Source organism: Coregonus clupeaformis, chromosome 11 (genome assembly GCF_020615455.1).
Source record: "Coregonus clupeaformis isolate EN_2021a chromosome 11, ASM2061545v1, whole genome shotgun sequence".
NCBI classification, from domain to species: Eukaryota; Metazoa; Chordata; class Actinopteri; order Salmoniformes; family Salmonidae; genus Coregonus; species Coregonus clupeaformis.
Genome location: NC_059202.1, coordinates 44,850,756 through 44,877,483, shown reverse-complemented (window position 1 = coordinate 44,877,483; position 26,728 = coordinate 44,850,756). Strand labels below are relative to the sequence as shown.

The window sequence follows — 26,728 nt, the reverse complement described above, 5'->3', positions numbered from 1 at the left end:
CGGATCCAAGTTCAGTTTTGAGATCCACCGGCATCAGTGACTTAAGGTTAGCTGGACTTTTCTGACTGGTCTTGGAACTGTGACAACAGTTAGCCTCTCCCTGCTTGGCTTGATGGGATATGTTGTGATTTTGCCAACACAGCCAGATATGTGTACACAGTCTTGTATCCTTAACCTTTTTTCAACTGACTCGTATTTGTTGATTTAAATCAGACTTTAATAATATAATGAGTAATCCAGGAACGTCAAGAGTTAATTGACACGAGAAAACCAGAGAAAATAGCAACTCTACAGAGAGCAATGGCTACATTGAAAGGTTAAATTACTTCCTGACACCAAGGGTCTGCGGAGCTCCTCCTCCTCACCACTCTGAACAACAGCGAGGCGCAACCTAATGTATATAGCCCGCCCTGGGAAGGGTGGAACCATTGGGCAAACCAATGCACCTTGGACTGAAGAGGCAGAAAGATAGGAGAAATGTGGTGGACCCTCTGAGAAATACAAATTTCTCACGGTAGGAATATCACGAAACCCTTATGAAAAAAGATTGCAGTCAGAGTGCAGTATAACTGCAGTACACTGTAGTTAGAATGCAGTATAACTGCAGTAGGCTGCAAATACTGCGTCCAAAATAAGTTTTTTTTTACTGCAGTAATTTTGCAGTATAACTGTAGTTGAACTAAAGTAGACTGCAGTTATTGTGCAATCACTGCGTCCAAAATAACACAGTTGACTGCAGTTTCAAAACTGCAATCTTTTGTAAGGGAAAATATGATCAATGGCTCATTCGAGAGAAGACAACCTCCCGCATTACGACATTGGCCAGTATTTAAATTTGATGTATGATAGACGTTTTCGCCATCTATAAGTCATCTTTCTATTAATTTCCTGAGTAATGAGAGCGGCTTTATCCCAATGCTACGTCATACCGGCCGAATTTCTGACTGCGTGAACGGCAAGAGCTCATGATTCACATGAAATGACCCTGGCAATCTATATAACATCGCCCAGAGATGCCCAAAAACGATATAACATTCAAAATGGATGAATCTTCCTTTAAAATATGTCGTCACCCCTGAGATGACTCCTTTAACAGGCTCCGAACTTCAAAGCACGATATTTCTGTTGTATGGATTATTTTGAGGCCTACTGCAATCTTCCTCTGTTCTTCAGAAACACAATAAGAGCACTTCTGGTCTCTTTGATAGATTCCACTTTTCCCAGTTCATGCTTCCCCATCTTAGACACCTCAAACGTGTCTCCCAGATATGCATCCCAACAAGAAACAAATCATTATTATCTGACATACACGAAGATATATCCTCCACTCCCTTACGAAAAAATATTGCAGTCAGAGTGCAGTATGCTGCAAAAACTGCGTCCAAAATAAGTTTTTTTTACTGCAGTAATTTTGCAGTATGCAGTTACAGTGCAGTATAACTGCAGTTATTCTGCAATTACTGCGTCCAAAATACCAGTCGACCGCAGTTACTGCACTTTTACTGCAGTTTCAAAACTGCAATCTTTTTTTGTAAAGGCTCCAACTTTGCTCAACGCAATCCAACCCTGGCATCCACTTCTGCTGCGTAGCTGTCCGATAAATTGAAATACATCTGAAAGGAGCTTGTTTGATGCACCTGCGTAGTATCGGGCAAAAAAAATAAAGACAAAGATTATGGATATACTGACAAGATACGTGTCTCCGCCCTAACGATTGGTGGATACGTCTCATTATTGTAATCCTTTTTTTGAATATTCGATAAGGGTTGTTGACGTCAACCGCCTATTCAATGGAGAGAGATGCAACGCTACAAGCCTCATCTCATTAATATGCATAGCCATCTCGAGACAACTCTGATATAAAGTGTTTTTTTTTCTAAAAGTTGCCAGGATGTTACATGTCCTACTTATATCAGTACACTCGTAACAATTTAAGTGTTACGAAACTTCTAATCGATCAACTAAATCTCATGTAGCAAATAATACATAAAACATTTTGTTGACCAAATTAGACACTCATTGACCTCCATACAAAAACTCTTTGCTTGGTGGGCGAAACAATGGAAAAACGCCACCTGCTGGAGGGAGACAGATTTTCCGCTGAGTTGGGCCTCTTTAATCATCACCTTTGCACAAAACATCCATTGAATTATTCAAATAATTTTTGCTGAGGCAGATTTTTATTCCATCACTCACAGCCAAAGATATTATTTTATATTCATCCAAAGTCTGCCATGTTTTTGGATAACATGACGAGGTCTGTGGGCATGTGATGTTGGTCCATATAAACTGGATGAAACCCGAATATAGAAGGTCCATGAATCGGCGTATGTGAACATGAGTACATTACCTTAAAAACAACGGGCGAACATCTTGGACGCAGTCTCCAGTTCTTATTATACCTCAGTGGTGTAGATGCAGTCTTCGGTGATTAAAACATTTATATACAATGGATTAGCGTTTAATGAATAATCACTGACTTATTAACCTACGTTTTTTTATTTGTCAGCCAGCCTTCTAACTGGGTCTTGGTTTACAAACAAACAATAACCAAGACATTGGAAATGTAGTGGAAATAGAAAAGGCAAACAAAAACAATGATCCATATAAGAAGGTGCAAGTAAATCATTTGTTTTTCTCTGTGCATAATAGAACATAAATAATGTGTTGCAAACATTAAAAACCTTTTTAGAAAATGACCGGGAATGGAAAGGAAATACATGTAAAAGATATTGGAATACAAAAGTCAAACTACAGCAAGATCAAGCAATGACTTGTGATGAATGCATTAAGTATTGTATTTGGTTGTTCAGGTTGAGTGTCACACTCTTGTTGGCTATGCATTGTGCCTCTAGCGTCAAACAGAATAATCCATGAGTTCAAGGTGGCACAGCAGTCGAAGCATGTATAATTTGTCCTCTTTAGCCCTGCCCTGGGAGATCTATTATGATAAAAAGAGGTGTGCTCAAATGTTTGTAGTGACAAAAGGTCATCGGGTGCCAGGTTCAAAAGACATACTTGAAGAAAGGAAAAGGCTGTAATGTTTTTAAATTAAAACTTAAAGAATATTTAAGTGAGTGCGTGTTTTGCCTTTCTTCAAGATCTATTACGAACATTCACCAACTCCAGCTCTCAGGTTGTTGCACATCACTTGATGTTTGTAAAGCATATCAGCCCCCAAACTGAAACCAGCACAGCCTACTGCCCTCAAAGACCAAAACTGCTTGGCTCCTATTCTACAAAACACACCTTACACAGAACAGCAGTGGAACAATCATCATCTTATAAGTCCTTTCTCCTGTAGCATCACACACTTCCACACTGTCCTCAGGGCTCAGTTCCTTCTCCACCTTCCTCTGGCTTCTTGATGATGCTGTACTCCATAGCCTTATCCAGGCAGTGCTGTGCTGCTCTGGAGATGGGGCTCTGCTCTGTGGATTTAGCCAGGACGGAGAGGATCTCCAGTGCCTCGCTCTCCATCAGCGTCTCGGCCAGGCTCTTCTCCGCCTGCATCAGATTCAGCGTGACCACCACTCCACGGTGACGCAGCTCCACGCTGTCACTAAGCAACAGGGCTTGAAGGATCTCTAGCCAGTGACTGGTCTGGAATCAGAGAGAGGGAAGAAAAGTCAAACTCTGGACAGAAATAGTAAAGGAAAGTTGTCTGGTACCGTATATTCAATTTAACCTAAGTGTGTGTTTCGAGGGAGTATTTATCACCGTTCCAGGGATGCGGGCACACAGCTCAGGCTGCTCTGCGGTCAGCATGGCCAGGGTTCCAGCTGCAGCTTTCCTCAGCCTCTCGTCTTCCTCTCCACAGTAGAGCACCAGCAGCTTCAGGCGGTCATTCCCCGTGGCCACGTAGAGCTGCTGAACCTCAATGCTCAGGACCAGGTTACACATGCACTCTGTGGCTGCAGCGCGGACCAGGTCGTGCTCCTCAAACATGTAACCCTCTACCTTGGGTACAGCTTTCTCCTTGATGATCTTCTGTCTGAGCCGCTCGCTGATACCAGCCAGGTTGGTGAGGGCCATGAGAGACTCAAAGTTCTGCAGCAGGGAGCAGTCCAGGGTGAGCAGACTGACCAGGGGACGCACCACTTCATAGATCTACACACACACACACACACACAGGAGATAGAAAGGGATCGGGGAGTTTACATGAGAGCACCACAATGGATTGAAATGGACAAATCTGAACAGGCTCAGCAATATCTTATTACTAGATCTCCACACAAACAGAAGTATTTCTCATCAGTGGAGCAGGATAGGGTGGTTATCTCACTCTCTCCCCAGGGAAGGCTATCTCTGGGTTGGATGTGATGGTGATCTTGGCCAGGGCCTGTGCTGCCTTGGTCTTCCCGACATCAGTACTCTCAGACACCAGAGGGAGCAGGGCCTGGGAAGACAGCATAATCAAATGCATTTTACTGGTCAATTAAATCAAGTAAGAAGTATACATTTGGTGTGTTTAGGTATAACTGATGTGAGGATGGTCTCACCTTTCCTCCACCCTGTGCCACCACTGTGCCCCTGTCCTCCTGCCTCTCCACCAGAGCCAAGAACACCCTGCAGAGAGAGATACTACTGAGATACATGCAGGGGGAAAAGACTGAGCTGTAAACTGGGAGGACAGAGTATTATTAGGCTAGAGCCAGGGAAGACAGACAAACCTGGCGATGCACTCCCTGCAGGTCTCAGTAAGGGCGGGACTCTCCTGTTTAACCATGCACACCAGAGCAGACACCACACCTGCCTCCAGCAGCTTCATCAACCTCTTCTCCACAAACGAGTGAGCGTCCTGAAACAAACACACAGTCAGTGGGGCAATCTCTTCGCTATTTTGGCCAGAGCTACTCTATTGGCCAGGTCTCTCTTAAAAAAGGATGTCTTTGACCTCAATGGGACTTTGTGGTTTAAATAAAGGTTTAAGTAATAAAATAAATCTGGGACAAGAGCTGATAAAAATTACCTAATGAGAGGAATATTCCCTGTTTCGAGACTAGGGGTTTAGCGGTTCACCAAACACGCGGTTCGGTATGTATTGCGATTTTTAAGTCACTGGTTGATTCGGTTTCGGTACAGCAGGAAAATTAAATGCCATTCACAATGTTCAGTATTCATAATGTTCCTGGCATTGTCTGTTGTGACAGGATTGTTGGGCCTCTAAAGTTCACTCTGATGCTGCGTTTGTAACCATGTGGGAGGTGAAAATGTACCAGTTGTGAAGTCGTAAATACCAGTTGGATGCATTCATGTGATTTGAACTCTTATGGCCAACAAGCTGCGTCAACCATAAACTAAAAGTACAGCTATCATGCTTGTAAATAAAATTAGAGTTCAAAAACCACATTAATAGATTGCTTTTTATAAATAATATTTTGTTACATTTAACTGCTGAAAATGTTGTTATAGAGGCCATTTCCTTAGTCGGTGACGTCAGAGTTCACCATATGGAAGAAGTGGGTGCTCAGGATGATAGACAAGTTTCCCACTTGTAATTACCAGTTGGAGGACCGTTCACGTTTAATACACAACTCTCTGTCCATCGTCGTTGTAATCTACTGGGAAGCCAACATTTTCCCAAATTGGAGATTTAAACGATGATGGAGGATCCTCCAATTCTGGTTTTATCGACCCCCCCGGAGAAATAGGTCCCGGCTGCACCTTACAAAAGGACAGTTTGAAATGTGGCAATTAAGATTTGCATTTTTCGCATAGGCTCTGTTTTAAGGGGATATCCTTAAATGTTTTTCAGCTCAGATTTACTCAAGGGACATAGGCCTACAACGCAGTGCAGGAATAGCCTATAGACCTAGTGTTTTTATTTTTTACATATTTTTTGCAATGTATTCATTCGGGTTCACAGTGCGAACTGAACCGAGGTCCCCGTACCGAATGGTTCGGTACTAATACGTGTACCGTTACACCTCTAGTCGAGACCCAGTGATTAGTGAGGTTTGGATGTCTAGAAGTACCTTGGGTAACACGGCCCTGACACACACACACAGTGCAGTACCTTGGGGTGCTCCTCTGGTACGTGCTGTTTAGCATACTTGGCCAGCTCCACCATCTGAGGGTCAGGCTTGTCCACATCATAGCTGTTAGTACAGTTCACCAGAGTAGAGCCCACTGCAAACAGCACTGTCTTATCCTCTGACTGTAGGGACACACAATACACCGCCATCAGACATTTTAAACATATAAGTCATTTAGCAGATGCTCTTATCCAGAGCGACTTACATCATTACATGAAATTACTAGTTATCATTACCAGTATATTACACATTAGTATGCACATCTCTACGTCAGTACAAAAGGGAAGCTGGGAGGAACAGATGGTAGCGAGTAGAAAAACATAGCCTCATGATATAAAAAGTCACGATTAACCAATCATATTGTATGATTTTACTTTGATGTTAAGAGGGGGAAGAGGTTAAGCTTACCTTAGCTAGCTGAAACATTGCCTGCAGGGCATTCCTGTCCCCAACTAGGTCCTCCTTTACGTCAGCGTCGAAAGTGAGGTAGGCCAGGCCCTCGATGGCCCACCGCCGAGACGTTGGGGGGAGAGACTCATTACACAGCCACCTGGGACAGGAAGAGGTACGTCATATGACTGTTTCTATAACAACAAGCTACATTTTAAGTTATACACTTTGAAAAAAACAGGTCACATACTTCCTGCACTGTTTGGCCAGTTTCAGTGTGGATCCCTCAGCAAACTGCTTCATGCTGAAATCTGTCCCCCCAGCTGAGCCCAGCTTACACAAACCCTGTAACACACACAAACACATGTTTTAATTAAACTGATTAAGTTATGTCACTACTTATTTCAAATGTTTTTTTTTTATTCCAATGGGACAATTGGCCTAGTGTGTTGGTGTTTAGCTGAACCATAGACAATATAACAATTGTATAGTATAGTTATTGGCTGAACACTCACCACTAGCGCTCGAACGCGTATCCGGTCGTTCTCGCTTTTCTTGTAGAGGTCCTTGAGCAGTGCCACTCCATTGGCTGTGATGAACGAGGCCCTCTTGGCCTTGCCTGCAGCGTGGATCAGAGCCTCCACCGCCACCAGCTGGTGACACACGACCTCCGAGGCACACAGAGAGATGACAGCATCCATCATACCCGACATCTCCAGGGTCCTGTTGCCCACGTCACTGGGTCCTTGCAGAAGCACAGACACCGTCTGAATGGCGCGCAGCTTACTTTCCAGGCCGGGGCGGCCAAAGTGATGCCTGCACAGAACAGAGCAATAGCAGTAAAGGTATCAGAGTAGTTCTCACACAAAAATGCACAAGCCGATTGTTTGGATTTGTTCTGACAATGAAAATAATAAGATAACCTTCCTGGTGGGAAAATCAAGCCATGACAAAAACACTCACTGGACATATTCCTCGCAGAGTTTGTTGAAGTTCTCCCTCTCGGCATCACTCTTCAGGTCATCATAGAGTTTGCTGAGCAGAACAGAGCAGCTCATGTGGGAGTTGTCTGTGAGGGGAGGTCCCTCAGACATCTCAGGGACCGTTCCTGCTACCTCTAGGATCTTCTTTAGCCCTGCACAGGAGAGAACAGAGCTATGGTTGATCTAACACTTTCATAGTTCATATTTACATGTACATCGGATTCAAAATACTATACAGTACTGTGTGAGCCTTATCTGCATGACTGAATGACTGCATCCACCAAAGAGGAAAATACAACATCCTCTGTCTCTACGATACCTTGGTGTCTACCATACAGTGTGAGGGAGTTAGTCCGTCTCTTACCCTGGTCTATGACCCACAGTGTGAGGGAATTGTCTGGGTTCCTCTGGGACTTGCGGGGCACCTGTTTGACCAGGAGGTTGATGGCGCTGTCTCGGCCCGGCCCAGACACGCTGCTCTCTGGCATCATCTCCACCAGGTAGCGCAGCATGGAGCGCAGCTCACGAGACGGCTCTGTATGGCACACACACAAATATATTTAAGTATGTCGCCTTTCTTTTCTTTCTCCGTTTTATTGAGAAGCAACAACCTGTAACCGGAAGACATGTCATCTCACCAGGTAGTATGGCCTCGTCCTTCCCTCTGATCTCCCTATTCATGCCCTCTGTCAGGGCCTCGAACATCACCTGCAGCAGGTGACAGGCAGCCAGGGACACAGCAGACGCCCCAGAGCCCATCACCCCACACAGCTGCTCCATGCCCAGCTCGTTCACTATGGCCATGGTCTGGAGAAGAAGATGGTGAAGGTCAATGGTTGAATGCAATGACGCTAGAATCTTTATCTAAATAATGTCTAGTGTTTCATATGGAGAAACACAGATGTATCCAATACTGACTCTGGACTGATGGCCAGTACACAGGCCAACCAGGGTCCTGAGAGCAGACAGGACCACCTCCTCCTGATTGGAGCCCAGCAGCCTCTGGATCAGCTTCACCCCGTCGTTACGGAAGATCTGCTCGGCTCCCGCATCCTCACGAGACAGCACCACCAGGTTCTGAGCAGCCTGCCATGGAGAAAAAGAAGATCACCAGGTGTGAGGTTCATCAAAGCTGAAAACATGCCAGAGTGTGGTCAGTGTTTATGTGTGTATGGTGTGGTTGTTTTACCTTCTGTCTGTCTGAAGGCTGTGCTGAGGGGTCCAGGAGGAGAGAGAACATCTGCTGAACGCGAGCGTCTGTGGAGGACATCTGAACTGACTACAAGGGAGAGAAAATAAATCCTTATTATAGCCTTTGACCTCCTGGGTACATTGTAGAGACTTAATCAGAACTTCAAGATATTACATAGTCTCTGCTGGTACGTCACCTTTTTCTGGATCTGTGCTCCCAGCAGTCTGAGCAGCTCCTTGAAGGTGTTGTTTGTGGGCTCGATCTGTGCACACCTCTGAGCATCCAGAAACGCTTCGTTCAGACGACCCAGCTTCTGCAGGGCCTGTGCCCGCCGGAACCTGGCTTTCACATCACCAGGGTCAGCATCAAGAGCTGGAGAGAGAAAGAGACTCTACTTAGTAAAATGTAGTATAAAAAAATAATTATTTAATTTAGCCCCGCCATTGGTGAGTGACAACATTGACAGGTTTGTTCTGCACTCTACCACCTTTGGAAGCATCAGCCTCAGCCTTCGTGTAGTCCTCTAGCTTGAGGTAGCAGGCGGAGCGGTTGCGGTGCAGGACAGCACTCTCTGCCTGGCTGTCACTCAATTTGAGAGCCTTTGTGTAAAAGCACAGAGCCCCCTGCATGTCCCCTGCCTTGAACAGGATATTCCCCTCTTCCTTTAGGGCACCAGTGTCCTGGATCAAAGAGGTACAGATAGTGGGCACAATACTGTCACAATCTGACAACGAACTGTCCAACTTCTCTCCACAATATCATTGTCATTTGGGATATACATGGTTAGACGCAAATGTAGAGAAACTGTACTAACTAGTGATGCATGCCCCAGCACATGTTCACAGCAATTCACACTGTAAATGGTAAGTAAAAATACTGATAAAACATCAATTGCCAGAATAAGACAAAATGCATATAGGAGGTATCGTCGTAGTTGCATATGTGATTAAATGCTCAATCTGTTGATGAACCTAAATAGCTAACGTTAGTCTGATTCATCAGGCTGTAATACACAATTAATTGGTATATACAGCCTGAAACTAATGACTGCAAAATGGTGTAAATGTTCCTTACAAGCCAGAATGTTGAATAAAATTACATTTAAACTTACTCTACTGGTTGTCTGTGGTGTTGGTGTTTAAGATGGTCGAAATTTCAGACAAAAATATCCACAGGAAAGTATTGTTTACCCAACTTTTTATTGCACTGGTAGTGAAGTTGACATTTCGGGGTAAACCATACTTTCCTGTGGATATTTCCTCTCAAATTTCCAGCAGCTGAAGGACAAACCGCACAGCCAACCGGTAGAGTAAGTTGAAATGTCATTTTATTCAACATTCTGACTTGTAAGGCATATTTACACAATTTTGCAGTCATTAGTTTCAATCTCTATGTACAAATTAACTGTGTATTACAGCCTGATGAATCAGACTAAGCAGTAAGCTAACGTTGCCCCAGTATCTGTGCGTTAGAGGTGTCGACAATGAGCATTTTTTCGGTTGCTTTTACATTTTTATTTTGACGTATCTATCGGCCGTAATGGGAGTAAATGAATATATCGGCTCAGCGAAAATCCATATTTTGTGAGTAACGAACGTATTTTCACGTCTCTTCTTCTGCTTCTTCAGTGGGGTTTATCGGCGGTTGACATCCAACGTTATGGTGCATTACCGCCATCTACCGTACTGGAGTGCGGGCCAGAGACAGTGATAAACTAAATCCTACCTACCAACCCCGTTTCTCTTTAAAAAAGAACGCTTTCGTCTCTCTAGATATGCTGCGTTCAAATGCTAGTCGGAACTAGGAAACTCAGAAATGTCCGACATGCTGTTTCGTTGAACGGGGCACGTGTATAACTGCAACAAGCTAGTAATTCGGAAATGTCCGGGTTTCCTTGTTCCTACCAGCACGTGAACGCGGCATCAGACCACAGATTCTGGGCAAGCTAACGTTAGCTAGCTAAGCAGCCCACAGAGCAATAAACTCAAAACTATCCGCTATTGGCGATCTCTTACCTTTTCCTTCCCGTTTACACTCATACCTTCCTTCTCTGGCCGATAAACTCTGACGGTAAATGAGACTCTTCTCACTGTAGATTTGTTTCTTTATTTCATTTATTTCTCTGCTTTTAGAGGCGGTAGTTTATGACAGTACTCTATTAAATTCTTCCTGTGGGTGCACGATGATGACGATTATGGAGCGGCTCCTCCCTCTACACATGCTCCATGACCATATAAGGCAGAGAATTTCTAAACGCTTGGACGCTTTCACGCTTCACAGTTGACCGTTTATCGCTCAAGCACTTTATTTGGTTACATTTTCATTGCAAGTATGTTATGTATTGGACCAGTAGACCTACAGTCAATGCTTTTTACATAGGGACTGATAAAGTGAGTGCAAAGCATCTGAACAAGGCCTAATGTTAAGATGTGACATTTCATAAAATATAATTACATTACTATTCACTCCTCTCTTTTTTAAATGCTAGAATATAGGGTTATGTAGTTGTCTTTTTCAAATGAAATACAGATCAAAGCCCGGTGCCTTACTAAATCCATTAAGTGTTAAATATAACGGAATGTGTAGTGCCTCCAGGAAAACTACTAAACACAAATATAAACGCAACATGCAACAATTTCAATTATTTTACTGAGTTACAGTTCATATAAGGAAATCAGTCAATTGAAATAAATTCATTAGGCCCTAATCTATGGATTTCACATGACTGGGCAGGGGAGCAGCCATGGGTGGGCCTGGGAGGGCATAGGCCCACCCAGTTCGGAGCAAGGCCCACCAGGGCCAGCCAGGGCCAGCCACTCAGAATGAGTTTTTCCCCACAAAAGGGCTTTATTACAGACAGAAATACTCCTCAGTTTCATCAGCTGTCCGGGTGGCTGGTCTCAGACGATCCCGCAGGTGAAGAAGCCAGATGTGGAGGTCCTGGGCTGGCGTGATTACACGTGGTCTGTGGTTGTGAGGCCGGTTGGACATACTGCCAAATTCTCTAAAATGACATTGGAGGCAGCTTATGGTAGAGAAATGATCATTCAATTATTTGGCAACAGCTCTGGTGGACATTCATGTAGTCAGCATGCCAATTGCATGCTCCCTCAAAACATCAGACATCTGGCATTGTGTTGTGTGATAAAATTGCACATTTTAGAGTGGCCTTTTATTGTCCCTAGCACAAGGTGCACCTGTGTAATGATCATGCTGTTTATCAGTTTCTTGATATGCCACACCTGTCAGGTGGATGGATTATCTTGGCAAAGGAGAAATGCTCACTAACAGGGATGTAAACAAATGTGTGCACAACATTTGAGAGAAATAAGCTTTACAGCCCTTCACTGACATGGAGGTATGCTATTAAAAGAGTACATGGTGGGTGGAGGAATTGACCGACAAATCTATGGATATAGCAGCCTAATGGCAAAATGTACATTTGCGCCAAAAGTAACTGCTATTCATGTGTAATTACATGATTCTGACATGCAAAAACTTCGTATATTTGGAAAGAAGACAGCTGGGAGATTATGAGGAAATGATCAGAAGATAGATAGGCGTTACATAGTTCAGAATACACAAGATCAAGCACACACAAAATAACAATTGTTTTTAAAAATTTATTTTGAAAGTAATCTTTCATTGACAAGCTATAAGTGAATTATTGATGACTAGAGCTGGAAACACATCAGATGGCTTCCACAACATGTGAACAATATCAGAAAAAAAATGGGACTGATAGACCTAACACAACTAGAAATGGGCAGATGTTTTAGTAAGTGGTGTCAGGTGTGGTCACGGGACGTTTCCAAGTGTCCCTAAACCTATCCAAAGTGGCATTTGTCTGTAAATTAGATAATCCCAGTGCTATTACATATTTCCAATCCCTAAATGCTATTTGTTCAGTATAAAAACACAATTTCTACCATATCAACCTCACTCAAACATTGTGGTGGTGTTATGGGGTATCTAGGGTACATTCAAGTATCCTTTCAACCTCTCCAAAGTGTCCGAATGTGGTAATTGCACTGTTTTTGCACACAGGATGTGCCTAAATGTTATTGTTCACTATAAAAACTAAATTTCTACAACACCAACCTCTCAACTATTGTGGTGGTGTCGGGGGACATACAGGGGATATGGATGCCTACAGCGTGTAAGCAGGCAATATATTTTTAATGCGCATAGATATAGTCACTTGGTGGCCATTCGATGTTGCCATTAAGTCATACATCAGATAATATTGGCAATATGCTAGATTTGTTCCTAACAACCTAAGGATTCATTTGATACCCCCCATGTAGCTATAGTTCAAACACAGACCAAATTTAAGCTTACCTTGTAAGATGTTTGCTTTTTGGTGAAAACATTGTGTAAAATAAACATTTTGACTCTCGGGGCTGGTGATCAATAACGGTAGGTCACAGGCAAACAAATAAGATATTCTCATGATCTGTGGAGTCCCGGCTTTCGGTGTGTATCAACCTATTCCGTGTTTATTTTGTTTATGCTTCACAACGCTAACCGGAATGTAGGTAGCAGACATCTTGAAATGAGGTCATCCGCTCAGCCTGCCCTTGTAAATTTGAATGCCCATATATGGTAGTAAATCCTAACAAAGATTTGAAGGCACCGATCAATAGCCAATATACTCAGCTTTCAGCAGACACCCTGCTTTTGCAGATAGCGGATACCGTTCTCATACCAGACTGAATTGAATAAAACAAATCAAATAGGGTCCCCAAATATGGGGACTTTACATTTAAGGGTACATGGTGGGTGGAGGAATTGACCGACAAACCTATGGATATAGCAGCCTATAGCCTAATTTCGTCTGTCAAACAGGTAGGCCTACCTTTTACTTCTTAAATATGAAGAAATAGGAAATAGGCTTCCAACACAAAGCCCTCTTGTTTTTAGTAAAGTCTAATTATAATGAACACTGTTGAAATGAATTATGCCTACTCGAATTTGCCTTCTTTCACCACCATGAGCTGTCCATTCCCGATCGATTGTGCCGCGGCTGCAGCTTGAAGTTTCAGAACCACAATGTAAATTACTTGAATCTGGATTATTGTGAGGTCAATAACTCTGATAAATAGGCTACATCATGGGCAAGAAAAATATTGTTTTTAATCAAATCAATTATAGTGGTAGAAAGCTATCAAAGTTGACCGGTCTTCCTTTTCATCTTTGTGCACTCTTTCTCAAACTGAAGAGAACATAGGCTAGTCTATGCGCAGGATGTGCATTTTTTGGACTAGGTCTAATAAATTATTTTCGGAAGAAGCCTTTGACTCTCCTCCTGAACTGCCACAGTAGGCCTACACGGCAAAGCCATTGGTTAGGCAGCACACAAAAATACGTTTTTGATTAGCAAGAGCAGAGCAGGCCAGGGGGGCTCAGGGTTGGAATATCAATTGCAGTGTGTAATGCAGCCTAGTTGTATTTACACCATCCCAGCAGCTATATTAGAAATATAACTATTCTCTGTGCTTCTCCGAGCATGCCCTTCGTAGCCTATAGATCATTTGATTGAGACCACACTAAAGAGCCTATAGGCGCACTTGATATTGTGCGCCCATCAGAGAATCAGAGATGAGGGGTGGCATCGGGCACACATCAATATGTAGCCTAATAAGCAACTAACTCTAAAACACTGAAAAATATTGACATTTCATCAATTACAAATTACATTACTCTCCCCTTGACTAGATAAAAAAAAATACTAAACCCTCCCCTTGACTGAAATTGAAAAAGCTTGACCCTCCCCCATTTTCCATTCTGTAAATGTCAATTCATCCCTAAATAAAATATTTTATTAGGCCTGCATTGTTACCTTTTATTTAGTATGAAGCATAGTATTTCGTTATGATAATGATATCATGACAAAAGACAGACCATAAAGGTCATACAGTATCATCCAATGTTCCATACATTTACCTGAAGTAGACACCCAATGCAGAGCATTAGGTATGAGTCCTCTTGCTCAGTATAGAGACAAAGTAGTTTACTGATTCACTGTATCTCCTAATAAATCTGGTGCTGGTGGGAATAACTGTATCTATTAAAACTATACACATTGGAAATATACAAGCAAAACCACATGATATTGTATGATCACACTCATTATCCCTCTATACCCTGCTGTGATCCATATGCATAAAATACCCTGTTATGCCATAGTGTGGCAGTATGCTATCCAATTTTTTTTTGTTTTAAATTGATGGCCATCAAGGGATTCAAATGCTCAAATGTAGGACTTGGCATGGACATATCTCCCCTAGGACACGGTCTTTAATGGGTCAGCCAAATTGCCTCATTGTTGTGTGTGTCCTCTGTTGCCTTAGAGACAAGAGGAGTCTTGAGGGATCTTGTGCTCACCTAGGACTCCTGAGTCCCTCCCATTGCCATGGTAGCGGTAGAGCTGCTGCTGTGTCTTGTTACTGTAGGGGAAGAGGAGGCTAGAGATCCAGCGAGGACAGGTGATATGCCTCCTAAGAGCTGACGTTACTGAGAGACCCTGCGCACGACAGAACCATAGGAAGTCCACAAGCATCAGGACAAATACCAAGGACCCATAGAGCAGAACCACAGTCTGGAACAGGGACCTGTAGCTGTATTGAAATCAAAACAGAAAGCTCTCATGAAAAACCAGGGCCAAGCTTTCCAGTGGTCAATGACTATGATGCTTTCATGAAAGTCATGTTTGCAGACAGTGCCCAAAGTTTAGGATAATAACTTGTTTTTATCAGTTTCCCACAAAAAACAAACAAGAAAACATCCATCACAACGATGCAAAAACAACACAGGAAATATCAATATTATCAAAGCTCCAAAGAGTTCTAAGGCTGAAATGAGTCACAAACAACACCATCTGTCTCATATATTCCTAACAGCTTGTTAATTAATTATTGAAGTGTAAGCTTTGCTTATATTTCCACAAAAGCAACAAGTATAGGGCGTGAAGTATGTTATATCAACTAAAAAGCCTACCATACACTCACTCACTCTAAGGAAAAACACAACATAAATTCTGGATAGAAAGTTCTGCTCTCCTAGGGTAGCCATACTAGCCTACAGGTTTAGGTTCTTTGGAGTTCCCTCCGGTCTCTGTCTGACTGCTGTTCATGCTGTTGTGGTACTGTGAACGTGGGCAGCACTGTTTGAGCCCCAGCCCCTCTCCCAGCCAGCAACAGAAGGACAGGTCAGGGGGGTCAGAGAGGCGGGGACAGTGGAACCCTGTGTGGTGACCACCCCAGTGGTCAGAGTAGCCCTCACACAGCATAGCTCCGCACCGTACTTCCCTACTTTATTATGATTTCTGCCAATAAAAAGCGGACTTAATAAATATTACAAATCAATCACATTTTATTTGTCAATTGCTTCGTAAACAACAGGTGTAAACTAACAGTGAAATGCTTACTTACAGGTCCTTTTCCAACAAGGCAGAGTTAAAGATAAAATAAAACTAGAAACAGGGATAAAGTGGAGAGTCTTACCTGATTTAAGTCCACAGTATTCCCCTGCCTTTGGTTTGTGCTTTGTGTGGATCATGTATGATGCAGAGCAGGAAACGTACCTGGCATTCCACAGGGAATGCTCACCTAGGGATCTGCTTGCCACATGGCAAAACCCTGCATGTCCCTTATCATCCCTTCATCCTTTATCTAAGCCTTTCTCCCAATCCATCACTGGTAGATAATTAGCAGAATACAGTCAGGCACATTTTTATATCGTAATACTCTGAAATATAATACATTTTAGTCATTTAGCTAAATATCCAGAGCGACTTACAGTTAGTGAGTGCATACATTCTTTTTTTATTTTTCATACTGGCCCCCCGTGGGAATCAAACCCACAACCCTGGCGTTGCAAACGCCATGCTCTACCAACTGAGCTAGCCGCTCCATGGGTCTCCCAGTCGCGGCCGGCTACGACAGAGCCTGGATTCGAACCAGGATCTCTAGTGGCACAGCTAGCACTGCGATGCAGTGCCTTAGACCACTGCGCCACTCGGGAGTGTAATACAAATGAAGGATATTTTTAATTGAACAAAACACATTTTCAGATGGACCAAATGTTATCAAAACATATTTCACCAAGTTCATCATAATGTGACTACTTTTTTGAGTGAGCATAAAAATCGCTTTAAGATATAGATGGTTATTTAATCATTGGCTTTTGAGCACATCCCACAAAGTTTTGCAGTTCTCAATCAATCGCACTAGGCTAAAACAAAGATGATGAATAAATGAAAATAAAATGGTCAGTTCCTGTCTGCTTAAGGGGGTGCTCTCCCATAGACGGGAAACACTATTTTCATGCCACTTCGATACCGTAGTTACTTTTTAGTAGCAGGTTAGGAGAACTTACGCAGCAGGTTAGGATAATTAACATAGCTGGTTAGGATAATTAACATAGCTGGTTAGGAGTCTGAGGTTAAGGTTAGGGAAAGGGTTTGTGAAAATCACTTTGTATCGAAGTGGCGTGAAAAGTGTGTCCCCTCATAGAGTAGCAAGGAGGAGGATGAGCTCCGTGGACCCTTCGTGTCCGGATGTAATTTAGCCATTCATTGTAGTCATTGTGAACTGTAGAGTTGCTATTTTCTCATGTCAATGAACTCGTGATGTCTGGAATGGAGCAAATGGAATGGCATCAAACCATGTGTTTGATACCATCGCATAGAGTCCACTCCAGCCATTACCACGAGCACGTCCTCCCCAATTAAGGTGCCACCAACCTCCTGTGGTACATGCTAATATGCGTATGTGAATAACTCATGTCGGAGAGTTTGGTAAAATGCAAGCATAATCCTTTACTCAGGTATTACCTGTTAGAGATCACAACATCCTAATCAGACACTCATAATACACCTGTTTATCTATCCTAGATAGGTGCCCAACTAGCGCCATCTCTGGGTTGGCATTATGCCCATTATTTACATTTACATTTTAGTCATTTAGCAGACGCTCTTATCCAGAGCGACTTACAGTTAGTGAATACATTTTTTTTTAAATTATTATTATTTATTTTTTTATACTGCCCTCCCCCCCCCGTTATCTCAACATCTTCCTTTTCATATAGAATTAGCTCAAGCACTTCATACCATTTTAATACCACAGTGAAAATTATTATTTACATTATCAAACACCTTTTATTTATTTTTTATAAGATAAAAAAATTAAATTGACCATCTCTTAAGGGACATAGTCCCAATACTGCAGGGGGTCTTATGTTAGCCCTTGCCCTAGTGTTTCGCACATTGGGCACCTCTGGGATCCTCAGGGCCTCTCCTGGCACCTCTGGGCCTCTCCTTCCTCTTCCACATCCTCCTGAAAATTGTGGAGGCACGGTCGGCAGAGATAACTGCCCTGGTGGGGTCTTCCCCGTCTCCTCATTATGTGTCCTGCCCACACCATCCAAAAGGATATTCACAGTTTTCCCTTGTGGCCCTCCTGTGCCCTATGCTCTCCTGAACTGGGTGCATGTCCCGCCGGTTCCTTCGATACTTTCGGCCCTTTACTTCCACTTCATTTGACCTTGCGCTGATGTGCCCTATGCATGTGCCAAGACTCCATGTGGCATCCCTGGCTTGGGGTGACAGGAGCACTCTGACAGCTTGGCCTCGTTTTATTACAGGCAGATTTTTTGCATGCTGGTCATAGTAATGTTGACTTATCCTGACGTGCACGCTTGTGTGCCTGAACATCCCTAATGACTTTTGGTGCGAGGAGCTTGGGAGTTGTTGGCAACAGAGAGCGAGTGCGTCTAGACATTAAGTGTTGTACAGGACTGCTGCCGAAGCACTCTGTGGGAGTATTTCTCCACGCCAAAATGGCTTGCTACACATCTGTGCCTTCCTGCATAGCCTGTGATGAGAGTCTTTGCTATTTTCACTGCTGACTCTGCCTTACCATTACTATGACTGTGGTAGGGTGAGGAGGTCACATGATGGAACTCCCAGGCTTTTGAAAAAAAAGCAAAGTCTTGACTCGTGAACTGGGGCCCATTATCCGTATCTACACCACTGTCAGGTATGCCATATCTGCTAAACTGCTGCTTACAACAGTCGATGATGCAAGTGGCTGTTGTGTCGATCACTTTCTCCACCTCCCAAAAATCTGAATAGTGGTCCACTATAATCAGAAAAGGAATGTTCTTGACTGTGAACAGATCCATTCCCACTTTAGACCAAGGATGTACCTGGTATGTCATGCGGCTGCAGCATTTCCTTTTGCTGCTTAGGTAGATTAGCATGACATATGCTGGGTCATGTTGGGCCAGAATATTGAGTCTCTGGCTTTCCTGAGACTGGCTTCGACCCCTGAGTGCCCTGCATGGATACGAGAGAGAATCATTGGGCGTAGAGTTTCTGGCACTACCACCCTGTCGCCTTTGTAGACGACCTCTTCCTGCATTCTGAGTTAGTCTCTGTATGTCCAGTAGTCCCTCACCAGGATGGGCGTACTCTTTCTTGTGTACAGCAGCCTCTTAGGATAAAAGACTGAATCATTTGGGAAGTCTTGTCCCCTGCTGAATGAGGTTTGATAGCATCCCGTGTCTGCAGGGAGATGTTTGATCAGTAGCATGGTTCACATCTTCAAACTTAGCCTGTAGAGCATATACAGTCTCATTTGTCCGATATTGCGGGTGACTAGTTATTGGTAGTGCTGCCCTAGACAAGAAATCTGCAATGTGAAGCTCTATTCCTTTCTTGTATGCTACCTGTAGTTGATCACGCTGAAGCTTTAGCATCATCATTTGTAGTTGCTTCGGGGCAGACAGAAGAGGTTTTTTGAAGATAACGTCAAGCGGCTTGTGATCAGTGTGCACCATGATAAAGTCCCTACCATGAAGGTATTGATCAAAACGGTCACAGGTGAACACTATGGCTAGGCACTGCTTTTCAATTTGGGAATATCCTTGCGCCGTGGGTGTCAATGTCCTTGAAGCAAATGCAATGGGCTGCCCCTTCTGCAGGATTGCTGCCCCTAGGCCTTTGTCACTTGCATCACATTGTAGGGTTACTTCCTCAGAGAGGTCATAGTACCTCAGTATTGGTTGGGTGCTTACCAATTTCTTGATTTGCTCCAATGCAGCATCATGTTGAGGAAGCCATTCCCACAGCACATCTTTATTGGTCAGCCGACGCAATGGCTAACGTCAGACAAATGAGGTAAGAATTTGGCTAAGTAATTTACAAAACCAAGCAGTCGCTGCACTGCTTTTGCATCTGTAGGTGGCAGCATTTGCTGTACTGCCTCCACCTTCTTGGGGTCTGGCTTCAGGCCTTTAGCTGTCAAAAGATGTCCCATGTACAGTGAGGGAAAAAAGTATTTGATCCCCTGCTGATTTTGTATGTTTGCCCACTGACAAAGACATGATCAGTCTATAATTTTAATGGTAGGTTTATTTGAACAGTGAGAGACAGAATAACAACAAAGAAATCCAGAAAAACGCATGTCAAAAATGTTATCAATTGATTTGCATTTTAATGAGGGAAATAAGTATTTGACCCCTCTGCAAAACATGACTTAGTACTTGGTGGCAAAACCCTTGTTGGCAATCACAGAGGTCAGACGTTTCTTGTAGTTGGCCATCAGGTTTGCACACATCTCAGGAGGGATTTTGTCCCACTCCTCTTTGCAGATCTTCTCCAAGTCATTACGTTTTCGAGGCTGACGTTTGGCAACTCGAACCTTCAGCTCCCTCCACAGATTTTCTATGGGATTAAGGTCTGGAGACTGGCTAGGCCACTCCAGTACCTTAATGTGCTTCTTCTTGAGCCACTCCTTTGTTGCCTTGGCCGTGTGTTTTGGGTCATTGTCATGCTGGAATACCCATCCACGACCCATTTTCAATGCCCTGGCTGAGGGAAGGAGGTTCTCACCCAAGATTTGACGGTACATGGCCCCGTCCATCGTCCCTTTGATGTGGTGAAGTTGTCCTGTCCCCTTAGCAGAAAAACACCCCCAAAGCATAATGTTTCCACCTCCATGTTTGACAGTGGAGATGGTGTTCTTGGGGTCATAGGCAGCATTCCTCCTCCTCCAAACACGGCGAGTTGAGTTGATGCCAAAGAGCTCGATTTTGGTCTCATCTGACCACAATACTTTCACCCAGTTCTCCTCTGAATCATTCAGATGTTCACTGGCAAACTTCAGACGGGCCTGTATATGTGATTTCTTGAGCAGGGGGACCTTGCGGGCGCTGCAGGATTTCAGTCCTTCACGGCGTAGTGTGTTACCAATTGTTTTCTTGGTGACTATGGTCCCAGCTGCCTTGAGATCATTGACAAGATCCTCCCGTGTAGTTCTGGGCTGATTCCTCACCATTCTCATGATCATTGCAACTCCACGAGGTGAGATCTTGCATGGAGCCCCAGGCCGAGGGAGATTGACAGGTCTTTTGTGTTTCTTCCATTTGCGAATAATCGCACCAACTGTTGTCACCTTCTCACCAAGCTGCTTGGCGATGGTCTTGTAGCCCATTCCAGCCTTGTATAGGTCTACAATCTTGTCCCTGACATCATTGGAGAGCCCTTTGGTCTTGGCCATGGTGGAGAGTTTGGAATCTGATTGATTGATTGCTTCTGTGGACAGGTGTCTTTATACAGGTAACAAGCTGAGATTAGGAGCACTCCCTTTAAGAGTGTGCTCCTAATCTCAGCTCGTTACCTGTATAAAAGACACCTGGGAGCCAGAAATCTTTCTGATTGAGAGGGGGTCAAATACTTATTCCCTCATTAAAATGCTAATCAATTTATAACATTTTTGACATGCATTTTTCTGGATTTTGTTGTTGTTATTCTGTCTCTCACTGTTCAAATAAACCTACCATTAAAATTATAGACTGATCATTTATTTGTCAGTGGGCAAACGTACAAAATCAGCAGGGGATCAAATACTTTTTTCCCTTGTAGTGTCCGAGACAACGATGCCGAGATGCTGTGAGAACAAGGAATCCGCGGACACTGTACTTTGATTATAAAGGTTTATTATATCAAAAGAGTTCAGCGTCAATTTACAGACATCTGCAGAACAACGGCCCAATCTCTTAATATGTTGTTTTCCCCCGTCCTTTGTTCAAACATGGTATTTATCCTATGTAACATAAGATGGGTGGTTTTAGATAGACCAATCCCTGGCCTCCACATATCTCCAAATGTCCTCTATTCCAAGAAGCCTATGTAGCAATGCTTTCCAGATGCTTCAGCAAAGCAGAGTAAAGTTCATCTATTACACCATTTGCAAATGTCAGCAAAATCATAGACCTTCAGACACTACACCCTCACTGTATGTAATACTTGTGAGCCTGAGCTTAACTTTGTCTTCATTCAGCTTTAGATTCATCTCCCTTGCTCTTTGTAGGAGCTGAGTCAGGTTGTGGTCATGGTCCTGCACTGCTTCTTCCATTGTTGCACCACATCCATATACCAGGATGTCATCAGCAATGACGCTTATTCCTGGCAGGGTCTGAAGTGCATCATGTTCCCTTCGATGATATTCCTCTGCAGCTGGTTTCACTCCAAAAGGTAACCTTGTCCACCGGTATCTACCATTGGGGGTCCAAAATGTGGTGAGGTAACTACTCCATCCAAACGTACAGTGGCTTGCAAAAGTATTCATCCCCCTTTGCATTTTTCCTATTTTGTTTCCTTACAACCTGGAATTAAAATGGATTTTTTGGGGGTTTGTATCATTTGATTTACACAACATGCCTACCACTTTGAAGATGCAAAATAATTTTTATTGTGAAACAAACAACAAATAAGACAAAAAAACAGAACTTGAGCGTGCATAACTATTCAACCCCCCAAAGTCAATACTTTGTAAAGCCACCTTTTGCAGCAATTACAGCTGCAAGTCTCTTGGAGTATGTCTCTATAAGCTTGGCACATCTAGCCATTGGGATTTTTCTTCTTCTTCAAGGCAAAACTGCTCCAGTTCCTTGAAGTTGGATGGGTTCCGCTGGTGTACAGCAATCTTTAAATCATACCACAGATTCTCAATTGGATTGAGGTGTGGGCTTTGACTAGGCCATTCCAAGATATTTAAATGTGTCCCCTTAAACCACTCGAGTGTTGCTTTAGCAGTATACTTAGGGTCATTGTCCTGCTGGAAGGTTAACCTCCGTCCCAGTCTCAAATTGCTGGAAGACTGAAACAGGTTTCCCTCAAGAATTTCCCTGTATTTAGCGCCATCCATCATTCCTTCAATTCTGACTAGTTTCCCAGTCCCTGCCGATGAAAAACATTGGATGGTGTTCTCGGGGTGATGAGAGGTGTTGGGTTTGCGCCAGACATAGCGTTTTCCTTGATGGCCAAAAAGCTCAATTTTAGTCTTATCTGACCAGAGTACCTTCTTCCATATGTTTGGGGAGTCTCCCACATGCCTTTTGGCGAACACCAAACGTGTTTGCTTATTTTTTTCTTTAAGCAATGGCTTTTTTCTGGCCACTCTTCCGTTAAACCTAGCTCTGTGGAGTGTACGGCTTAAAGTGGTCCTATGGACAGATACTCCAATCTCCGCTGTGGAGCTTTGCAGCTCCTTCATGGTTATCTTTGGTCTCTTTGTTACCTCTCTGATTAATGCCCTCCTTGCCTGGTCCGTGAGTTTTGGTGGGCGGCCCTCTCTTGGCAGGCTTGTTGTGGTGCCATATTATTTCCATTTTTTAATAATGGATTTAATGGTGCTCCGTGGGATGTTCAAAGTTTCGGATATTTTTTATAACCCAACCCTGATCTGCACTTCTCCACAACTTTGTCCCTGACCTGTTTGGAGACCTCCTTGGTCTTCATGGTGCCGCTTGCTTGGTGGTGCCCCTTGCTTAGTGGTGTTGCAGACTCTGGGGCCTTTCAGAACACGTGTATATATACTGAGATCATGTGACACTTAGATTGCACACAGGTGGACTTTATTTAACTAATTATGTGACTTCTGAAGGTAATTGGTTGCACCAGATCTTATTTAGGGGCTTCATAGCAAAGGGGGTGAATACATATGCACGCACCACTTTTCCGTTATTTATTTTTTTGAATTTTTTGAAACAACATTCTTTTCATTTCACTTCACCAATTTTGACTATTTTGTGTATGTCCATTACATGAAATCCAAATAAAAATATATTTAAATTACAGGTTGTAATGCAACAAAATAGGAAAAACGCCAAGGGGGGATGAATACTTTTGCAAGGCACTGTACCTGCCAGTACCCATTTTTTGCATCCATAACCAAAAATATTTTAGTTTTTGCCAGGCTTGGCAGTACCTCTTCAATGGTAGGCATTTGGTAATGTGCCCTACATAAGGCTTTGTTCAGGGCACTTGGATCGAGGCAGACTCTTATTTTGCCAGGCTTTTCCACCACAACCATGTTGCTTATCATGATTGGCTTGTAGTTCACACTCCCCTACTGGTGTTTTAACCGAGCCATTGTACAGTCTTAGCCTTGCCTTGCTTAGTTGTGGCTTTGCAGCTCCATCCTGCATTACTTGCATAAAGTCTCCGTAGCCGAGTATATTAACAGTTGAGCCACATTCAAGCTGGCATTTGATAGTGCTGCTTGGATTATAATCACAGTTATCACGTCAGTGGGGCAAGCTTTAAGTTTGTAAACCATTTATCTTTGCCACTTTGACCAGAATTGACATCTGTCATGTATAGCATTTCAGCTTCTTCATCATCATCATCATCATTATGGTCACTGCATGTATCCTGTTCTAGCAGATTAACAGGCTTACTTTGTCTGCACACTTTAGCAAAATTGTTATTTTTTCCACAGAATTTGCATATAACCCCATATGCTGGGCATTTGGCTCTTGCGTGTGTTGATCCACAGTACATGCACCCATCTTTAGTATTTTTCCGCCTTGCATCACTGTCTGACTAATTATGTTTCCATTTTTTTATCGACATGGTCTCTGTATTTGTTCTGAGTAGCATAATTGACAGATTCTGCCTGTTCAGGGACAGTGTTCATCTTTTTTAATTGGATGTGCGTCTGTTCGCTTGCTCTGCATACAGTGCATTCGTAAAGTATTCAGACCCCTTGACTTGTTCTACATTGTTACGTTACAGCCTTCTAAAATGGATGTACAAAAAAAGTCCCCTCATCAATCTACACACAATACCCCATAATAACAAAGCAAAACCAGGATTTAGAAATTTGTGCAAATTTACTAACAATAAAAACATGGAAATTACATTTACATAAGTATTCAGACCCTTTACTCAATACTTTGTCGAAGCACCTTTGGCAGCAATAACAGCCTCAAGTCTTCTTGGGTATGACGCTACAAGCTTGGCACACCTGTATTTGGGGAATTTCTCCCATTCCTCTCTGCAGATCCTCTCAAGCTCTGTCAGGTTGACTGGGGAGTGTTGCTGCACAGCTATTTTCAGGTCTCTCCAGAGATGTTCGATCGGGTTCAAGTCCGGGCTCTGGTTGGGCCACTCAAGAACATTCAGAGACCTGTCCCGAAGCCACTCCTGTGTTGTCTTGGCTGTGTGCTTAGGGTCGTTGTCCTGTTGGAAGGTGAACCTTCGCCCCAGTCTGAGGTCATGAGTGCTCTGGAGCAGGTTTTCATCAAGGATCTCTCTGTACTTTCCTCCGTTCATCTTTGCCTCGATCCTGACTAGTCTCCCAGTCCCTGCCGCTGAAAAACATCCCCACAGCATAATGCTGCCACCACCATGCTTCACCGTAGGGATGGTGCCAGGTTTCCTCCAGACGTGACGCTTGGCATTCAGGCCAAAGAGTTCAATCTTGGTTTCATCAGACCAGAGAATCTTGTTTCTCATGGTCTGAGAGTGTTTAGGTGCCTTTTGGCAAACTCCAAGCGGGCTGTCAAGTGCCTTTTACTGAGGAGTGGCTTCCGTCTGGCCACTCTACCATAAAGACCTGATTGGTGGAGTGCTGCAGAGAAGGTTGTCCTTCTGGAAGGGTCTCCCATCTCCACAGAGGAACTCTAGAGCTCGGTCAAAGTGACCATCGGGTTCTTGGTCACCTCCCTGAACAAGGCACATCTCCCCCCAATTACTCAGTTTGGCCGGGCGGCCAGCTCTAGGAAGAGTCTTGTTGGTTCCAAACTTCTTCCATTTAAGAATGATGGAGGCCACTGTGTTCTTGGGGACCTTCCCCAGATCTGTGCCTTGACACAATCCTGTCTCGGAGCTCTATGGACAATTCCTTCCACCTCATGGCTTGGTTTTTGCTCTGACATGCACTGTCAACTGTGGGACCTTATATAGACATGTGTGTGCCTTTCCAAATCATGTCCAATCAATTGAATTTACCACAGGTGGACTCCAATCAAGTTGTAGAAACATCTAAAGGATGATCAATGGAAACAGGATGCACTCGAGCTCAATTTTTATTTTGAATAAATGTCCAAAAATTTCAAAAAACCTGTTCACGCTTTGTCATTATGGGGTATTGTGTGTAGATTGCTGAGGGGAAAAAAATATTTAATCAATTTTAGAATAAGGCTGTAACGTAACAAAATGTGGAAAAAGTCAAGGGGTCTGAATACTTTCCGAAGGCACTGTATATATATTGCTTTAGTCAGCGTAAATTGTGGTTCGCGCAGAATACTTGTGCTTACTCTTATCTTTACAGCCAATCACAAGTCTGTCTCTGATCATTTCGTCTCTCATTGACCCGACATCACATGAATCAGACAATTGACTCAGCCTCACAACATATTGACCAGACGTCTCTGCTTGAGTTTGTTCACGTGTTAAAAATGAATCTTTCATAAATCACATTACGAGCGGGTTCAAAATGTCTTTGTAAAATGTCAAGGATTTTATTTGAATTGTTCCTATCCTCTTCCCCCATATCTAGGTGACGCTAAAGCATATGGCACTCTCTTCCAATAATACTGAGCAGTGTTGCCACTTGCACATGCGGGTCTTTTTATCTAAGCCCGTAGTGATTTCATAATTCTCCCACTGATCACGGAAAAACAACCAGTTTTGATACAAATCGCCTTTCATGTCCATAGCGCTAGGCACCGGAATTTGACTGAGAGACTTTGCAGGGTCTTCTTCCTCGCTAATTTGTTCCAATTGTTTATCAGACATTGTCAACATAATTTACCATATTTTCCGTAGCGCT

General features: G+C 43.3%; 1 protein-coding gene across 1 annotated transcript; it reads right to left on the bottom strand.

Moving 5' to 3' along the window:
• Positions 1 to 2,158: 2,158 nt before the first annotated feature.
• On the bottom strand, positions 2,159 to 10,777 carry LOC121577035 (protein unc-45 homolog A). Its single transcript, XM_041890730.1, has 17 exons — positions 10,619 to 10,777; positions 9,091 to 9,283; positions 8,800 to 8,975; positions 8,601 to 8,690; positions 8,330 to 8,497; positions 8,050 to 8,218; positions 7,776 to 7,946; positions 7,392 to 7,563; positions 6,944 to 7,244; positions 6,679 to 6,773; positions 6,447 to 6,588; positions 6,020 to 6,160; positions 4,674 to 4,801; positions 4,503 to 4,569; positions 4,286 to 4,399; positions 3,721 to 4,110; positions 2,159 to 3,603 (listed from the first exon to the last, which is right to left on the bottom strand). Exons 1-17 carry the CDS (start codon positions 10,640 to 10,642, stop codon positions 3,328 to 3,330), a joined length of 2,817 nt encoding a protein of 938 aa, XP_041746664.1. The 5' UTR covers positions 10,643 to 10,777; the 3' UTR covers positions 2,159 to 3,327.
• Positions 10,778 to 26,728: the final 15,951 nt, after the last annotated feature.

Bases quoted from the DNA above. Each gene is read 5' to 3' on its own strand.
- LOC121577035 (XM_041890730.1), bottom strand. From the start codon at position 10,642: ATGAGTGTAAACGGGAAGGAAAAG. The intron at 9,284-10,618 runs GTAAGAGATCGC...TCTTTGATCCAG, and splicing joins GTGTAAACGGGAAGGAAAAG to GACACTGGTGCCCTAAAGGA. The intron at 6,589-6,678 runs GTATGTGACCTG...TTCCTGTCCCAG, and splicing joins CTGGCCAAACAGTGCAGGAA to GTGGCTGTGTAATGAGTCTC.